Below are 18,509 nucleotides of genomic sequence, written 5' to 3' on the forward strand. Positions count from 1 at the left end.
GTTGATATTAGATTGAAAGCATTTGTTGAATGATTGTACTTTTTATAACAAGATTGAAATTCTTTAAAACCTCATTCAAAAAGTTCAAAAAATTGAATTACTTTGCAGAACTATAGTATCACAGAGTTTTGACCATTTGTGCGATATTGAGCAAAGAAGAGGCTTGCAACCAACTTTAAATGATCACTAGGAAACGATTGAATTATAGTAGTGTGTTCAATAATTTTGTTTCCAATACTCATTCTACACTGAATACTACGAGTAATGATGGTTCCAATCCTAACAACCAAACGAACCATGAACCTCAAGAAATTCAATCCCGTTCAATTAAGAAAGATGAACCAATTTCCGAAATGAAAGACAAGCCTTTGAGTGGTGATTCTTATTATCATTCCGAGAAGATGCATCAAGCAATGATGAGTAGATCTCTGATCACGACAAGCCAATCCAATGCTTCCATTATTGATGGTGATGATGATCATTCCGATTCATTCTCGATTCAACCCAAAGACAAATACAATATTGAGGAACGACTTGAGGCTCTTGAACGATTTTGCTTTGAATTTGAAATTGATGATCCTTTAGAGGATCACTTTCGAGAGGAATTTGAAAACATGAAACATCAATTGGATAAGGAAGCAGAAGCGAGTGGATTATGGTTGGAATCTGTACAAAGTAATGTAAATATCATGAAGAATAGGCTTGGAGTAATGATAAAGAAAGTTGAAAAACTCTCACAAAATGTTGAAAGTTATTTGGAACGAAATCCTTCCTTAATCATAGAAGTGAAGGAAGTAAAAGAAGAGAATCATGCATGACAAAATAGGAGTGTATTGTAGCATTGTATTGGTGATGAGGATGGAATATATGTGTGTGTGGCTCTTCTCGAGAATGAAAAACCTCTAGTAGTGGTCATCATTGATAAAGTACACCTTCATCAATCAAGGATCAATGTAGAAAGACCAATAGATTGCTGGTTCTTGTCAATACTAGAACCATAGAGACTCTAAATTCTTCTTGTTGTTGAGAATTGATTATTGAACATTCTCTCGTTGCCATTTACCAAAGATGGTATCAGCAACGCTCATTTCTGACTCTAATTGTTTCTTAATGTCAAACTTGTCGATAATTTCTTCAGCTCTCTTTTGTTCTTCTCTTCTCTTTGTAAACAAGTGTTGAAGGGAGAGACCAGGCCTTCTCTCACTGTTAGAACCTGTGAAAGCAATGGAAGATCGAGATGAAGCTGCCAATGCAGATGGTCTTTTCGTGGGAGGAGACATCATGATACCATTGTCCAAGTGATCGAGACCATAGGTTAAATCGAGTTCTTCTTCTGAAAGCTCTCCTTCACTGCTCATCTCGGTTCCAAAATATAACGAATTGGCATCATCGGAACATTCAGTGAATGTGTATTCGGTTTCCATGTTTTCCTTGTCTTTCTGAAGAGCTTGTTTGTTCTTCTTTCTGAATAAGAGTCGTTTTAGACGATTCAAATTTGAGGATTCTACTCCGCTTCCTTCTTGAGAGTTGTTCTTTTTTGAGAGTTTATCCAAAAGCTTTTTGACTTTTGGATTGTCAAAGTTGAATTTCTTCTTCTTGCCAGCACTCGTGATGGCAGCTTTGCTTGCTGATTTTGGAGAAAATTTGGAAATCTTTTGAGGAAAGTATTGTGGAGTGGCAAAACTGGCTCGGTTGGGTTGCTTGGTAATGTTCGATGGTGATTTGGGGGATTTACCATTGTTGTTGTTGTTGTTGTGAGGAGAGAGTGGTGATCTCGTGTCCTCTTTGGTTGGTGTGTATTTTGGCATGTGAAGAGTTTTTTTTGAGTAGTGACAGTTTTTTTTGATTTTAATAATTAACGGTTGTTTTTGGCGCTGGAAGTAATGAGCCAAAGACAATCATCTATCAGCAAGACTTTGACAAAATGGGCTCACTGCTGTTTGAGATGGACAGTAATATTGTAGTTTTCAGAGTCCTAAATGAGAGCTAGTGGGTTTATTGTTGTATTTTAAGAGAATGGAATTTTGGCAGAGGAAGATTAATCATTAGAGGTTTCCATTGCTGTTGAGGGTTGTTGTTCTGGTGTTGAGTTTCCATATGATTTTGGTAAATTGTCAAAAAGTTGGTCACAAATTTTGTTCCACCTTTCTGCCCTGTTTTGTTTGGACTGTTTCGACTCTTTCTTACTCTTACGGAACAAGAAATCCTCAGTGTCTTCCACAAAATAGAGTTTGAAAGTGGCTATACATATTTTACATTCTAGTCTGTTTCTAACAATGATGCTTTGTGGATCGACACTAGCTTTCTTGTTTCTCTGAAGGAAGATCTTATTCTTGTGTGCCAATTCCGGTGGAGGAGAAGACAACAAGAATTCTTGTACGTAGCACAGAGCCTTTTCTTCTGCTTCCATCTTTTCTAGGTCAACTTCAGGAGGGTCAATTTCATCAATTCTCGATTTTTGACTTCTCTTGCTGTATTCTAATACATAACACACTTCATCACCAACTAGTTTTTGAGCATTCAAACGGTACGAGTTGTCAAGGAACCTATTCACTCTTTGCATTTCGTACTTGAATAATTGTAAAAATTCACAGCAAGAATCTCTATGGTCGGTCATCATGGAGTAAACGTGCTTTTGGAACTCGACAAAAACTCTATCAAATGTAAAGACGGCATATGAATCATGATCGAGAAGTTTTCTGCAATCGTCATCATAGGATTGAGATGTTCCCAGGCCATTCAAGAATTTGATCATGACTATCAAGAATTGTGAATAAATGTCGTCTGCAACCTTGTTAACGTCCGAGTCAATTTCCATGTGATCACCGCCATTGGTCTTGGAGGCCATTTCTTCAATTACCTTCTCCTTCTCCTTTTCCTTCTTTTCATTGTTGAAGCTGCTCTTTTCGAGGAGAGTATCGTGTTCTTTGAGGATTGTAGCCGTATCAACCGTCTTTTGTCTCATTCGAGCTGTTCTCTTGCTGGCCAGCTTTGCTCTGTAAAGCTTTTCGTAAAGAGCGCAATAATAGCGGAAGAATATCATGAAGAATGAATTGCCATAGAATACATTGTTTCTATATCTGTTATCATGCTTGCTAATTTGTTGTTCGACAATTGGTGGAAATTCAGCACTGGTGCCATCTCCTGATGGAATGTCTTGCTCGAATAAATCCACAAAATAGCAAGTGGGTGTCGAGTTTGGCTGTTCTCCCTCAGGCACTTCTTTCAATACAGCATCATACTTTTCCGATTTGGCATAGTCGGTTGATTGCAAGTCTAGGAATGGGATAAGGAAGTCCTTCCATAACATGTTAATATCTCTGACCTCCTCTGGAGTCAAATCATTCGTTAAATTGATAAGCAAATAATAAATATCGTCATGAATTTTTCTATCTGGGAATTCAAATATCATTGGTCGGCAATACTCATGTCTTTCTTTGACTTCTCTGAGTATCTCTTTGGGTTTGAGCTTCTTCTTTTCGTTTTGTTTGAAGACGTTGTATTGGCTTTCCATGGCCTTTTGGAAATTCTTTTGGTAAATATCGTTCCAGAATCTATTCAGTTCCTTTCTTGCCTTTTTCCATTCCTCATCTTTTTGTTTTAATCTTCTGTAAACAAGAGGAATCGCTACAGCTGGATTTCTTCGAAGTCCTTCAAGCACTTCGGAACCTTTCTCTGCATAGATTCTGTTAATACTTGCTCTATGAATGTCCTTCATGTCTTCATAGTTAAAGGCAAGTTCTTCGTTGTTTTTGATTTTCTCAGCGTAATAAGCCAAGAATTTGATTGTTGATTCATTTTGTTCAATTACAATATCAAGCTCGGTTCTATCATCTTCACATTGGAAAATAATTTCATCGAATTGACTCTTCTTTTGAATATCCCTACTTTCCTCGCTACCTGCAGGAACTGATACAAACTCATCATTCAATACCTGATTGCATAATTCAGTTCTCTCGGAGCATATTGGTTCAGGATACTGTGTCGTTGCAATGATTGTATTTCAATTTGTGTAGATTCAATAGGAAGAAGTCCACATGGGATTTAGTGGTTCATACAAGTAAATAATTGGAACCTTTCCACAAACATCACTTGTTCAACAACTTACAGTCTTATTTAAAACTCGGTAACTTGGTCCATAAATGGATGATTTGCTATCGGTAGGAACAACCTTTTCTCTCTTAAGCAAGCTCTCATCTGTTTGTTCATAAAAGCATGTCATATATAAAACAAAGTTAGTAAGTATTACAATTCAAAATAAAAAAGTGAATTTACGTTTGAGAGAGAATGAAGTGTGAATCATGTGTGTGAGTGTGTGTGATGATTGGATGATCTGACCTATTGAATTTGTAGAAATTAGTTTCTTCAACTTTTTAAACAAATCTGCATTCTTTCTGAGAGCTTCACTCTCACTAATCATGTCAAGCAAGGAACTTCTGTCAATAATGTCGGAAGTGTACATGTTGATACACTTCAGTATTTGGTTGTATTCATAATCACCCAATCTTTCCCGTAGTTGTACAAAAAAGCGTGGAGGTTCTGCGTTGGTTTCATCCAAAGAAAAATTAGGTGTTATGTGTATGTGTAAATTGTGTGAATCATTATGTAGATGATGTTTACCTTCATACTCAAAGTCCTCATGTTGCTTAGGTTTGGATGTGGTTCTAGCTGTTCTTCGCTTCTTCTCATCTGATATTGCGGCTGGACCGGATATTGCTTGTGGTGGTGTACCCTGTCATCGTGATAATGTCAAAATGAATATTTGGCAAGACACGAGTTAAAATACAAACCTTCTTTGCAGCTTTTCTTGCCTTCTTTGACTGATCTGGCATTGGAAGGAATTGAGCAAATTCACCCAACAAATCTTGATGATCCTTGAATAACTCGGAAACTTGTTCATACACCTTCTTGATGGTTGTTTGTTCCTTCTGGTAGTTGTGCAAAATGTCCAAAAATGCTTTGTATGTTTGTGGGCTGTCAGCAAATCTCTTCTTGATTTTGGTAACATAGGAAATGGCTTGATCAAAATCAATGCTTCTGTCATTAGATTTGGGTGGAGGAGCTCCCACAGCAGTGGGAGGTGGCGATGTAGATCTCTTTTTCTTTTTGCCTTGGATAATACTTTGTGAAGCATTGGAAGGTGTTGGCGATGTCTGCTGAGTCTCTGCTGCATTCATGCTTTGGTCATTGTTTTCCAGCACAATCTTGTATCCAGGTGGAAGGAAAGAATTAAATCCTAGAATGAGATGTGAATGATTCTTGAATAATTCTGATACTTTCTGAATAACGCCTGGTGTATCAATTCTATTGTTCAAATATTATGTATAACGTTTCATCATAATAAATTTGGTGGCGTGTATCGCAATAATATCATCATTCATAATTGTAAATTGTAAAAACGTCATCAAAAGTCGTGTTCGTGTACCATGATGATGGTACCGTCCAATGAGGTGTTATTGATTGTGGTATTGTGATTTGATTGTTGTTGTTGTGTTTCATTGCCGTCAGAATTCACGTACACAAAAAAACAGAATTATGATGATTAATTTCAATTTATCAAAAAATCAAGTATTCGTTGGCACAATCAGAACGTAGGACTTGTATACTTACACATGATTTTTGAACTCCTTCATAATTTCCAAGAATCTAGAATAAACATGAGGCTCGCTAGCATATGTTTTCTTCACCAGATCCAAATAAGCAAGCGCATCTTGTACTCTAAGCACAAATTGACCTTTAAGCTTTGTCCACAATCAGGTACTTACGATGTTGAACTTTGTTGTTGTTGTTGTGCTTGTGCGGTTGTTGGCTGTTGTTGCTGTAGAGTAGGAGTCGTAGTCTTTGCTTGTTTCGTCTTGGGTTGCTCTCCTGTTGTTTGAGCGTCAGCAGAGGAAGAAGCCGCGTTTGATGTCTCGCGAACTCTTTTCATTTTTTAAACTTGAAAATTTAAATCGGTGGTTGAGAGTGGATGATGAAGGACACATTCATTCATTCTTTCTGGCCTGACTTGAACCTAGAAGTAGCATTCATGACCAATCGATCATTGATGATGAGAGAATGAATGGATGCAATCGTAGGTCTAGACAATGGTGAAAGGAATTTGCCTTCTCTGTGGAGCGGAAGATGAAAGAATAAAAACACAACCTCAGTTCAAGAAATACAACATCACCGGGACGCTCCAATCCAACATTGTGTGGAAGAATGATGAACAGAACATTGGAATGAAACCAAAGGAGTGAGCACAGATTGTTGCAAATGCTTGGTGATTGGACGACTTGTGATTTTTCTGATTGGATAGATTTTTGTAAACTCTTTGTGAAGCACCAGAAAAACGTTCGATTGACAAGTCAACTGCACACACACAACAAGAGAAAACAAAGTCTTCTCGCAACACCAGATTTATTACTTCAAATTGATAAATTTCACTTCAATTTCAATCTCTCCAGATTTTACGCCTTGCAATGTACAAATTTTAGTGACGCCATTCGTTGCATCATTGGCACCAAATAAATTGCCTAGAGTAATGGAGAAGTGTCCCATTGCGTCATCTTCACTCACTCGATCCCAATCCATGCATTCGATATGGAGTACATCGGTTTTAATGTCACAAACACATGTCGTGATGGTTTCATTCCAAACTGGATTAAGAGTTTTGAGTTTGGTACTGTTTGTGGGTCGAGTGAAAAATATCCAAGGATTAATTGTCGTATCATCACGATGTATTTATCATTCCAATAAATTATTCACAACAATATGATAATGACATGTTCCAATAATAAATTCAATTTCACAACAACATTGTAAATCCAATTTCACAACAATAGAGGCGTGCAAAATTGTGTACAATTTGTCATGGTTCAAAAATTACAATCATGATTTGGTCACCTCATTATAATAAAAACAATGCCTTACCTTGTCTTTACAATTTGACCAGGATAGATATTTGATCGATCCTCAAGAGATGGTCCACATCCCACAATCAAATATGGATCACTAAAACCATTCACATCACACGAAATGAGATTTCTACCTTCCTTGACATGAATGGACAACATTCCAATAAATTCCACCATTCCCTTACTCATTGAAGTTGACAATTTTTTCAATGACTTGTACAGAGAGCTCTTTCTTGACGGTTTTGCTGTCGAAGAACCTCCATCTTTATCATTACTTTCCAAACACTCTGGAGAATGCACAGGTTTCAAATTTTCCCAATCCAATATACCACTATTCATTACATCTCGATCCAATGCAAAATATTTAAATTCATATTTCGCTCGAATGTATTCCTCTCGATAGAGTGGATCTGTCTCATCGGTAGGTTTTGGATAATTCTTTAGAGGTTTTGCTTCATAATATTCATTGATTTTTGAATTACCTCCGAGTCGCTTCATGGATTCAATGGTCTCTGAAGGTAAATGATCCAATGTGGTGGATCTCACTTGAGAAATGTGAGTTCCTAATTTACGATGAACTCCAGAACAATGGATACAAATTAAAATTCCTAAATTAATACTGGCCCATCTCGGAGCTGTTGTTGTTTTCAAATTTGAATCATTGAAAAGTGGTTTGGAAAAAGTGTGGTTGACAGAGAGTGCGTGTGTGGTGTCGAGTAATCATGACGTGAGAGAGAGTGTGTGTGTGTATATATCATTCATTGTGTGTTAAAGAGAGACAAGAGTAGCAGCAAGATACCATGTCAACAAATTGTTTCATTGTATCATCAATGGATGACCATCGTGATGAATGACAATCATAATTTCCAAACGAATAGCAGTAGTATAGGTAGTAAATTCCGATCGAGACGAGATACCAAGTAGTTTTCATACACCATCATGATCATCATCACCAGTACTATTTCTCCTACAAAATGGATGTAAAATACAAACCTTTCATTCCGCAATCACAACATGCATCATTTCCTGGCAATGCATAGAGAGGTTCGGCTGTGGATGGACTCGGTGGTGTTTTAGACATTTTTTGAAAGTGTAATGAAAAGATGTCAAAAGACTTTGCCACCATGATGAATCGGAGTGTTAGAGCGCGACTAAGGTTGACAGGTGAGATATCTGCTCTTTTGATAACCATCTTTATGAAATTGGAATTACACTACGATGAATGGAACCTTTACACTTGATTTTGTTTTCACAAACATAACCAAGACAAACAGTTGAAGTAACAGCTTTAAAAATTGCATTACTTCCATCCTCTTCTCTTCATGAATTGTCAATGCTTTTAACATTATTTTTATTTGATGAATCGATGGAAATTTCCAAGAATAGTTAAAATAAACACATAAAAATGTCCCAAACACAACAACCTCGTGTGGCCCTCGTGACTGGCGCCAACAAAGGAATTGGTTTAGCGTTTGTAAAACTGTTATTGTCCCAATACAAGTATCAAGTGGTGATGGCCACTGCAAGAAACCCACATGAAGCATATGAGTTGAAAGCCTTACAAGAAGAGTATGGCTCGGAACGAGTGCCAATCCTAACGTTGGATGTTTCCGATGAGAAATCCGTTCAGTCTCTGCCTTCCTCCATACCCAAGTCTATTCAGTATATTAATTTATTGATTAACAATGCAGGTTATTTGGACTCTTCAATACGGCAATTGGAGGATCTTTCCATGGAGTCCATGTTATATAGTTATAAGGTCAATTGTGTTGGACCCATGCTCGTTTGTAAATATTTGAAATCGTATGTGAAGGCATCTCATCGGGGAGAATCTTTAACTTCTAGACATGGAATTTTCGCTCAAATATCGACTCGAGTAGCAAGTGTTGGAGATAATCGATCGGGAGGGGCCTATCCTTATCGTTGTTCTAAGGCTGCTCTCAATATGGCCACCAAGAACTTGGCTCTTGAATTGGAGAAGGAAAAGAAAGCCTTCACGTTATTGTTGCATCCTGGAATGGTATATACAGACATGACCAAGAATTTCTTTGGGGAGCCAATGGATCCAAAAAAACATCGTACACCAGAAATGGCAGCTAGTGATTTGTTGGAGATTATTCATGCAGCCGATTTCTCTCAGAATGGAAAGTTCATTTCGTATGACAAGTCAGAAATTGAGTGGTAAAGGGAATGACACAAATTCTGTTGATTCCGTTCGCTTGATTGTTAGGATTGTTCCTTACTTGTAACAATTCACAAATGATTTAATTCGCATTTGTTGTTAGTTGAACATTGGTTCTATTTAAGTGACATGTCACACCTGTTTATTAACTGAAATTTATGTATAAATTTAGTCTTTACTGTTGTGTGAATACTTTTAGTGTGAATGTGACATTGCTGTGAGAATTTCAATGATTTATAAATTTATAGATTCATCATTGCAAGAATGATTTTCAATTTTTCATCACCAGCATTAATCCTCAAAAACAGAAATTCCCCATGACCCAATAGGATCCACGCTTCTCTTTCTCTTCTTTCCCAACTCGTTGGTAATTCTCTTCACATCCTCTTCAGAGAGTTCAAAATCAAAAAGTTGAATATTTTCCTTAATTCTTTCAGGAGTTGTACTTTTTGGGAGTAGAACCACACCCCGCTGAAGACCCCATCTCAAAATAATCTGTGAAGGACTTCGTTTATAGTTCTGAGCCAATTCTTGAATGATGGCGTCTTCCAATACGGCACCTCTTCCTAATGGACAATAGGCAACAATTTGAATTCCACCAAAGAGAGATGATTTCATGGTTTCGATGAGTCTCGAATTAGGAAAATAGGGATTCACTTCAATTTGATTCACAGCTGGTTTGATGGAAATGCCAGGTTCTGAAAGTAGAGCTGAAACATCACTCACACTGAAATTGGAGACACCAATGGACTTGACTTTGCCATCTTTCACCAATTGCTCCATTTCACGCCAAGTGTCACGAATGGGAACGAAATCTAATTTCACAACTTGAGTTTTTTCATCTTTTGGAACAATACAGGAATAGTCTTTCAATTCATTTCCAGCATATTGGAATGCTAAAGGCCAGTGAATTAAATATTGATCCAAATAAGTACTATGTGGAGTGAATATGAATCATATTCAGTGACATTTGTGTCAATGCAACCAATGGCGATATAGAAGAAAACATGAACCAACATTCAAATAATATAAAACACACACAAACATACATTCTCAATTCTGAAAGAGTCTTTTCAAGAGCAGGTCGAACATGTTCAGGTCGTCGATGAGTATTCCACAATTTTGATGTAATCCACAAATCTTGTCTCGTTACAACTCCTCGATCAAGGACATCTTGAAGTGCTTCACCAATTTCTTTTTCATTGCCATAGAGCTCGGCACAATCAATGTGTCGATAACCACATTCAATGGCTGCAATAACGGCTTGTTTCACTTTTTGTGGTTCGGATTTCCATGTTCCGAGACCAATCCTTGAGGAATGTTGTGTGATGATCAAGCAAGACACGTGGTGGTATTCAATTATATATTAATATTGAAATTCAATGTAATTTCATTCAATGAATTGAATTTGGAAAAATTGGTCAAACAAATGTTCAAAACCATTTAAATGGCGAGCACATACAAGGGAATTTTAGTTCCGTCATTGAGCGTGAGAGTGGAATGAATATCCAACTTGGATGACATTTTTTTGTTACGAGTTCACTCTCGCGCCATCATGATGAAAGCTTTCAAAAGCAAGAAAGGTGTGGATCTAGACTACTAGTGAGTGGAGATCGTCTAGACGTCACACCAACATGACACCTATGATACCAAGATGTGTCTCATTGATGTTAAGGCTTCAATTCTTTTCTCTTCATGGCCACTCCTCGACATGACGAAATTTCTCGATGCCGTCCATACCAATGAAATTCTGGTTCACTTGTGTGAGGTTTAAACCAAGCACAATTTTCTCCATGATTGTAATGATAGACAATGAATGGTTTGATGGAGGCTCTTCCATGACCCAAATTACCAAAAGTACTATGCTTACTCACAACAAATCCTTGACTATGAGAGAAGAGCCATGCATCAATGAGGGCACCGACGATACTTTCACTATCTCTGGTGAAGGTAAGCTTTTGTTCTTCGTAATGGAGAATTTTGTCGTGACCAAATTCCATCTTTGCATGATCCACAACAGTAATATTGTCAGAAATGACCATAATCTTGTAATCTTGATTGGGAAATAATTGATTGTGTTTGGATAGTAATTCTTGTCGGCATGCTTGCCAGAAATACTTTTCATGTTTTTCTCTAAACCAGTCCATTTGCTTTTCATTTTCATTTCGTCGTATTTGAATGCCATACATGACTGTGTTGCCTTGTCTTCTATTTTCCAATAAATGTGGTGAACTGTAAATATCATGTTCTTCAAGATACTTGTCAATTTTTTGTTGAATGGATGGAAGAGGATGGTATAGAAATCTTGAAAGTGGTCCAAACATGTCAGCATCACGAAACATTAAATGTAGGAGAGCAGAATGATAAGGATTAAATTGATAGAGGAGTGGTAAAAAGTATTGATTACTAGTAATCTCAATAATTGGACCCATTCGGTCAAATTCTTCAGTAATATTTAAACACTTCAATAACTCAAACATGTAGTCGGATTCTCTTGCTCTGTGCGTCAATTCTAAATTTCCATAATAATTTTTCAGAGAATCATCAAACAGTGTGGGTATCTTGAGAGTTGGATAATTTCGAGCGCACTCATTCACATTTGAATCCGTCAAAAAGTCTTCATACCACCAATTGTATCTTGGGTGTGGTTTTTGAAAAAGATTTTTCGCATGAATATTACAATAATAATGGCCGTACCAATTAATGAAGAATAATCGGCCCGAAAGGAGTGACAACATGAAACTTGATGTCAGTCCAATCATGACATTGGCCAAACCACTACTCTGCCATGGTCTAAATACCAAAATTCCCACCTTCTTTTTGGATGATGATAATTCATCATCAGCAGGCTGACAAAATTCTCTCGTGTGCTTTTCGTGAAAGTCCACATAGTCCTCCAATAAATCATTAAAATTCCACGTTGTTAAATATCGATCAAAATAATTGGGTAATTGATGTTCTTTCCGATACTCTTCAATAACTTTCCGAGCACTGTTCGTATCAGCTCTTTTCAACAACTCACTCCTTCCTTGATCCGATATCGACGGTGGTTTCACCAATAAGAGAGGTACAAACACAGAGAAGAGAAAACTACATCCTCCAACAACAAGCAAAAATCGGAGCAGATGAGAAAGGTGCATTTTTTTATGTTTTTTGGTTGATCTTGTCTTTCAAGGAAAGTTTGATAAGAAACTATTCCACATTTGATCTGGCATACATTTGTGTCCATTTGGTGGCGGTGAGGTCATGACTCTGACGATTTTCTTTAAACTCTTTGGCAATTTTAGGTTCTAATGGATCATCAGGATTTGGTTCTGTTTCAAACAGGTGATTCCAATGCTTGATCGAATGGTCGACCATACTTACCACTCAATAAACTCACAATACTCAACAACACTTTGGAAATGGTGAGAGAAGGATTCCATGCATCCTTCAACGTATCTACACAGATATTGCCTTTCTTTGAAATGTTACAATGATAAATCTTGGTTATGAATTTAATGGAGGGTGCTAATGTGTTGTAATATATTCATGAATTCATACCACGAAGAGGAAATGCGACCAACGTTGTTTTATCACCTACTTACCTTTAAAAGGATAATCATCAGGGAAAACGATAGAGAGTTCGAATTTACCTCCTTCATAGACTGTTCCTTTTGGACCTTCTATCCAAGCCTTCCACTTTTTAAGATTCTTTTCAGATTCTGGACATGCCGAACAGTAGGGAGGTACGTCCGAGTTGAACAACACCAATTCCTTTTGAATTCTCTTGAATAAAAAGTCTTGTGAGGATGTGTTGGAGGAGCCTTTCATTCCTTCTCGCGTAATGGATTTTTTTCACTTTTTTTATCGTAGTTGAGTAAGGAGGCAAACTTCCTAATCATCTGAAGCGTCTTAGTTGTTGACATGTTGAGAATTGTCTTCAACTAGTACTTTTTTAAAATAACTACCATATTCATGAACCCACTGTCAATCAAATTGAAGCGGCACCTTCTCGAATTCAAAAAGGAGTTCAATCCATGACAAATCCTCAGTACCCAAAAATGAATTGGAATGCAAAAAGAAAACGTTTCACGAGGGCGTTTCATCCATCAACAGCAACCTGAAAAAATGCGTCCAATACCTCCTTCTCAGAACAAGAACCCAACAGCACCAACATCATCGACAACTTCAACCTCCACGAACAATACAAGCCATACGAATCAGAGACCACCTGTACCAGCGTTAGGAAATCGGTTAAAGAACAATAACACTGAGAGTGGTGTCGTTGGGGTCGGATCAACAACAACAAATGCTCCACAACAACAGCAAGGCGATCACTTAACGGATCATGAAAAGGAAATTTTGAAAAAAGCGTCAAAGGCATGGTCGACCTATCAAAGACCAACTTTTCAAGGCATTGGAGATGAAGGACGATCCGATATACAGAATACCATCTCGGGATTTAGAGCTTATGAGTTTTTATTAAGACAAGAAGAAGGTAATTGTGCTATTTTTCAATACATTCCTGTTACAACCATTATGATTTTAAAATCATGACATAATCGTGGCAAATATATATAGCCAAGAGATGGATTGAGGATATGCTCGACGAGCAAATTTTCTTTGAGGATTTAGACGATGAGCAGGTCTCCGAAGAGTTGAAACAAGGCTACAATTATTCCAAATCATCATCCAATTTGGAGAAGGCAGAAGCTAGAAATATTGATTTCTTTGATCAATTGCGAGATGGTACAATTTTGTGCCGATTGGCCGAAGTGTTCAGCGACAAGGGAACTATGAAAAATTTCCACAAAAACGTCAAAATGAATAGCCCTTTAGCATTCATGATGGCAACCGATAACATTAATAATTTCCAAGATTGTTGTGACAAAATTAACTTTCCAAGATTTTACCAATTTTCCATTCCAGGTATGTAGCTATAGCACGAAATAACACCACGTATTCCAATATTCCTTATTTCAGATCTGTGGGAGAGAAAAAACATTACCAAAGTTGTCCATTGCATTCATGCACTGGCTCACTTTTTGTGGCGTTCAGGAAAGATAGATGCATCGAAAAGAATTCAAGATCTATCCAAGTCTGGAATCCAATTTTCTAGGGCCAGGCTCGACAAAGTTGAGCAAGAGTTCAAGAGATTGGAACAAAAGAATATTGACATCAAATTGAATTTCAATTTCTCACAACCAGGAGATGAAGAACAAAACCTTACTCAAAAGCAACAAAAGCCAGTTGTTGTGAACAACAAGGCATCGAACCTTCTCGATCGATTCAACAAGTTAAAGGTGGGAGCCAAACTCGACATTAAACCAGTGAATCAAGAACTTGTATCTATTGATGGTGGTATTGAAATGATCGATCCCGAACAATGTGTTGTAAGAGGAAGAGGCTCGCAGACAGCAATTGTTGCCAAGTTGAACACTTTTGAAATTATTGCACGTGATCAACATGGCAATGATTTGCAAATTGGAGGAGATCATTTCACTGTTACATTGAGACGAATTAAAGAAAAGGATGATGATCCAGAAGCAACTGTAGAAGGAATAGTTACTGATCTAGGAAATGGCATCTATAAGGTTGATTACGTACCTGAAATTATTGGCAAGTATGACCTCGACATCAGACTTGACGGAAAGGAACGATTAACACACCCAACTATTAGGCCAATTCGTGTTGTTCCTGGAGAAGCATATGGCAAGAATTGTGAAGTTGTAGACGAATATGAACAAATGCAAGGACCTTTCGTAGAGGGTCAAAAGATCAAGTTCAAGATCTATGCACGTGATCAATTCGGAAATTACTGCAACAGAGGTGGAGATAAATTTTATCCAGTGTTTTCCTTCACGTCAGAGGATGGAGAGAAAATTGCTAATGTCAAGAATAGAGTCACAATTAACGATTTGCAAAATGGTGAATATGAAGTGGAAGTTTATTTTCCACTACCTGGAACTTACAACTTGTCAATGACAGTGAATCAAACCTCCGACTTGATTCCATACCTTGATCCATTCGTTTTTGACGTTCATAAGCGAAATGATCCTGGTCTAGCGATCAAGTATGAACAATTTTATCCCTACAGTAGTGTCATTCAATATTCCTTGACTGCATTCGATCCTGCATTTGCAAATAATGTTAATTTGGACAATCCTCCAAAGCTTGACACCAGATGGGTATCAGTGGTGAGCAATTCTCCAGTTCCAGAAATTACAGATTTTACCGCAACCGAAATGGAAAATAATATTCGATATCAATTTAATGAATGGATGAAAAAAGCTAGACGAGTTATTCTTGATAAATTGAAGAATGATGACTCAGAAATTGATGTTTCTGAATTTGAGGAAGGAGCACCTAACAACTTTTACTGGAATATGGTGGAGAAGTACTTGAGTAATGAAGAAAAATGCAACAACTACAAGGACGTACTCAACAACCGAATCAAAGGAAACAACAATGTTGAATTTGTAAATTATGTAACTATAACAGAGGACCCGCAAGATTGGACCCAATACGAACTCTTTTTACAGCAACAACTCGAAGAAGAAGAACGAAAACGAAGATTGTTACAGGAAGAGGAAGAGCGAAAAAGAAAGGAGCTGGAAATGCTTGAGGAAGAGCGTAAAAAGAATGTACCTCCCCCACTCAATCCTAATCAGTTCTCAGTTCGACCAAGACGAATGGCTCTCAACTTCTGGGTAATTATATCAAAGATGTTATACGACGCCACCCAAACGACGAAACCATTCCAACTTGACAAGACTCAAAAGATTTTAGGCTATGAAACAAACGAGTTGAGTTTTACTCGATATATTGCAGAGGAGGTTTACTTGACAACTCAAAGATATCATGTTCAGACCTATGGAGATTTATTATTATCGGTTGCGCAACGATATATTCTTGAATTGATCCAAGAAGTCAAGATTACCTTCCCTGACCTCAAATATCGTATCATTGAAACCGAATGCAATAATATTGGAAAGAATGCATTTTCACGCTTCGCTCAATCACACAAGATTTTCACATATTTCTGTAGCGAGCTTTCTCCATCTCCTTTTGATGAAATAGATTTGACCGATTCGAAAAAACGAATTGATCATTTGGTGCTCTCGTTCAAGAGACAATTGCTCAAACTCATTCTCGAGTCCAATTTAGAAATGGTCAATCTTTTGAAGAATAAGATGAGAATGTCTGACAAGGATGTCAGCAACCTTCAAGCGATGACGACATTCTTCAAGAGTACTCTCAATGATGTATTTGCTGCCTTCAGAACCAGCTTTGGATACACGATGAGTTCAAAGCCAAGAAAAATCATGGTTCAAGAATTGTACTATGTCAAGAACAGAGCTGTTGACATTGCTTTCGACAAGAGTGATCTTTCAGCCAATAAGCAAGAGGTTTCTCTGTCCTATTCTGTGCAAATACCAATTAACAAATTGTTTGATTCATATTCATTTTCGAACGAAGGCTTAGCCACATCCAGAGACAGACGAAGAGATGGTCTCATTAATCCTTACAAGACAGTTTACCTCAAAGGAGGAAGAGTCATCTTGGAAATGATGAGATCAGGATCGTTCCCAGCCTACAAACTCCAAGACAAAAAGCAACGACAAGCAATTGCAGTGGAAAATGCCAAAACAATGCTCAAAGCTCTCGCTGTGAACCACGTTAAAAGATTCACACGAGAAGAGTTAGAATTACTCAAGAAGAGAGGAGAACCGTTGAAGGTTCCTTTCACATCGGTCAGTCTTTTGACTCCATCATTTGTGCAAAACAGAGAGGATCGTCAGGTCATGGAACATCAGGGAGCCATTTATTACGTTCTTCAAAATAATCTTGTTCCATCTGTTCTTGTAGATTTGTATGACAGACTTCCTCCAATTGACATGCCTATTGTTTTCCATGAGCCATGTCTTCTTAACTTTGGTGTGAATGTGATTATCAAGACTTTCAAATGTGGTGTTGGCATTCAAAGATCTGTGAATTGTCGCCAATTTGGAATTCGACAATTTGAGAAGAAAGTTCAGCGTTTCATGATTGCTCTTGGAGAATACAAGAATGCAATCCGAGGCTCAATCATGGAGTACATAACAGGAATATTCAACAACTCTAGAGATGGAACCATGTACGTTCAAGCTCTTGTGAACAAGCTCATTCGAATCAATAATGTCTACACTGTCATGCGAGACAAACATGCAGCTGCGATCCGAGAGTTGACACCTCTTGAATTTGACTTGCAAAAGAAACAAAAAGAACTTGAAAAGAGAATTAACGAGAAATGGTTGCCAAAGTTTGATGACATTACTTCTGTTGAGTTTACGTATTTGAAAGACATTATGTTTTTAGTGAATGACATGGACTCGATGATTGACAAGATTCATGATATCGATCAAAAATGGGAACAATGTTATGATGAGCTTATTGAACTTGAGCAACATTTCCTCAAGAGCTTGTTTTCAAGTGTTTCAAATGTGAGAGCAACTCAACCACAAATTCCACCCATTCCTCACTGGCAAGAATACTATGAATTCTGCAACTTGGAGCGAGACATGTATGAGCTCTTTGGCTCTCTTAAAAGTCTTTATCATGCCAAACAACACGAAAAGTTTAATCAAGGTATTATGGAATCGGATGAAGTGAAAGTGGGAGATCCATATGCCATTCCAGTTCGTGTCATCTTGCTATCATTCATTATTGGAGAACAAATTCATTACAATTGTAAGAGCGGAAAAGATCGAACTGGTGCTCTCATGGATGAATGTGAAGAATTTGCCGAGCTTCGAGAACATTTGTCTTACTATCCAAAACCTTTCACGAAAGATGCCAAGCTAGGAGAATACAGACAAAAGATTAGAACCAATATCAGTATGAACGGCGGAACATTGGAGATTTGCAAACACAACATTGGTTTTAGAGCTGCCAAGCTTGATAAAACTCTGGCAAGTAAATTCTGGACAAAGAAGATTCTCGATGAGAAGGAACGTGTTGTTGGTGAAGTGCCATACTTTAAAGCGTTCAAAGGACTTGGCTATTTGGATGATGAAAATTATGCCAACAAGGATGAAGACTGGTACAAGTATGAAAATGCATATTTGAAGACTTTGTAAGGTGAATGAATTTGAATTCTTAATCATCGCATTGATACACTATTATTGTTGTTATGTTGTCATCACCCATGAGTGTACTCCAAATGTCAAGCTCATGGTTGTATAATATATTACTGTAGATGCAATTATGGCACACATGAAAGAATTTGAGAGTAAAATAACATTCAAAAAGGACTTCTCAATGTCAAATGAATGTAGAAAAGGACTTGTGCTAAAGGTTAGAAACAATGTCACACCAACTCGACATCCAATTACGTTGGAAATAGCACAACGACAACATAATTGAACCAGCAAATTCACACTTGTTTCCAGTTGCTCATTTGGAAACTC

The 18,509-nt window shown here is 37.5% G+C and overlaps 9 protein-coding genes across 9 annotated transcripts; 3 read left to right on the top strand and 6 right to left on the bottom strand.

Annotated features, from left to right (window-relative positions):
* Positions 1 to 179: 179 nt before the first annotated feature.
* On the top strand, positions 180 to 818 carry C9374_009111 (uncharacterized protein; the record flags this gene model as incomplete). Its single annotated transcript, XM_044699263.1, has 1 exon — positions 180 to 818. One exon carries the CDS (start codon positions 180 to 182, stop codon positions 816 to 818), a length of 639 nt encoding a protein of 212 aa, XP_044544857.1.
* Positions 819 to 1,034: 216 nt separating this feature from the next.
* On the bottom strand, positions 1,035 to 1,808 carry C9374_009112 (uncharacterized protein; the record flags this gene model as incomplete). Its single annotated transcript, XM_044699264.1, has 1 exon — positions 1,035 to 1,808. One exon carries the CDS (start codon positions 1,806 to 1,808, stop codon positions 1,035 to 1,037), a length of 774 nt encoding a protein of 257 aa, XP_044544858.1.
* A 230-nt stretch (positions 1,809 to 2,038) lies between these two features.
* On the bottom strand, positions 2,039 to 5,929 carry C9374_009113 (uncharacterized protein; the record flags this gene model as incomplete). The annotated part of the gene is made up of 7 exons (XM_044699265.1): positions 2,039 to 3,979; positions 4,109 to 4,197; positions 4,339 to 4,539; positions 4,621 to 4,732; positions 4,791 to 5,304; positions 5,611 to 5,718; positions 5,766 to 5,929. 7 exons carry the CDS (start codon positions 5,927 to 5,929, stop codon positions 2,039 to 2,041), a joined length of 3,129 nt encoding a protein of 1,042 aa, XP_044544859.1.
* Positions 5,930 to 6,402: 473 nt separating this feature from the next.
* C9374_009114 (uncharacterized protein) lies at positions 6,403 to 7,977 on the bottom strand (the record flags this gene model as incomplete). Its single annotated transcript, XM_044699266.1, has 3 exons — positions 6,403 to 6,664; positions 6,913 to 7,531; positions 7,890 to 7,977. 3 exons carry the CDS (start codon positions 7,975 to 7,977, stop codon positions 6,403 to 6,405), a joined length of 969 nt encoding a protein of 322 aa, XP_044544860.1.
* A 324-nt stretch (positions 7,978 to 8,301) lies between these two features.
* On the top strand, positions 8,302 to 9,081 carry C9374_009115 (uncharacterized protein; the record flags this gene model as incomplete). The annotated part of the gene is made up of 1 exon (XM_044699267.1): positions 8,302 to 9,081. The coding sequence occupies one exon, from the start codon at positions 8,302 to 8,304 to the stop codon at positions 9,079 to 9,081; it is 780 nt and encodes a 259-aa protein (XP_044544861.1).
* Positions 9,082 to 9,369: 288 nt separating this feature from the next.
* C9374_009116 (uncharacterized protein) lies at positions 9,370 to 10,602 on the bottom strand (the record flags this gene model as incomplete). Its single annotated transcript, XM_044699268.1, has 3 exons — positions 9,370 to 10,012; positions 10,128 to 10,388; positions 10,541 to 10,602. 3 exons carry the CDS (start codon positions 10,600 to 10,602, stop codon positions 9,370 to 9,372), a joined length of 966 nt encoding a protein of 321 aa, XP_044544862.1.
* Positions 10,603 to 10,748: 146 nt separating this feature from the next.
* Positions 10,749 to 12,218, bottom strand: C9374_009117 (uncharacterized protein; the record flags this gene model as incomplete). Its single annotated transcript, XM_044699269.1, has 1 exon — positions 10,749 to 12,218. One exon carries the CDS (start codon positions 12,216 to 12,218, stop codon positions 10,749 to 10,751), a length of 1,470 nt encoding a protein of 489 aa, XP_044544863.1.
* Positions 12,219 to 12,270: 52 nt separating this feature from the next.
* Positions 12,271 to 12,891, bottom strand: C9374_009118 (uncharacterized protein; the record flags this gene model as incomplete). The annotated part of the gene is made up of 3 exons (XM_044699270.1): positions 12,271 to 12,392; positions 12,445 to 12,588; positions 12,666 to 12,891. The coding sequence occupies 3 exons, from the start codon at positions 12,889 to 12,891 to the stop codon at positions 12,271 to 12,273; spliced, it is 492 nt and encodes a 163-aa protein (XP_044544864.1).
* Positions 12,892 to 13,188: 297 nt separating this feature from the next.
* On the top strand, positions 13,189 to 18,179 carry C9374_009119 (uncharacterized protein; the record flags this gene model as incomplete). Its single annotated transcript, XM_044699271.1, has 3 exons — positions 13,189 to 13,558; positions 13,642 to 13,989; positions 14,044 to 18,179. The coding sequence occupies 3 exons, from the start codon at positions 13,189 to 13,191 to the stop codon at positions 18,177 to 18,179; spliced, it is 4,854 nt and encodes a 1,617-aa protein (XP_044544865.1).
* Positions 18,180 to 18,509: the final 330 nt, after the last annotated feature.

The sequence above is a fragment of the Naegleria lovaniensis genome, assembly GCF_003324165.1.
Source record: "Naegleria lovaniensis strain ATCC 30569 chromosome Unknown tig037, whole genome shotgun sequence".
NCBI lineage: Eukaryota > Heterolobosea > Eutetramitea > Acrasida > Naegleriidae > Naegleria > Naegleria lovaniensis.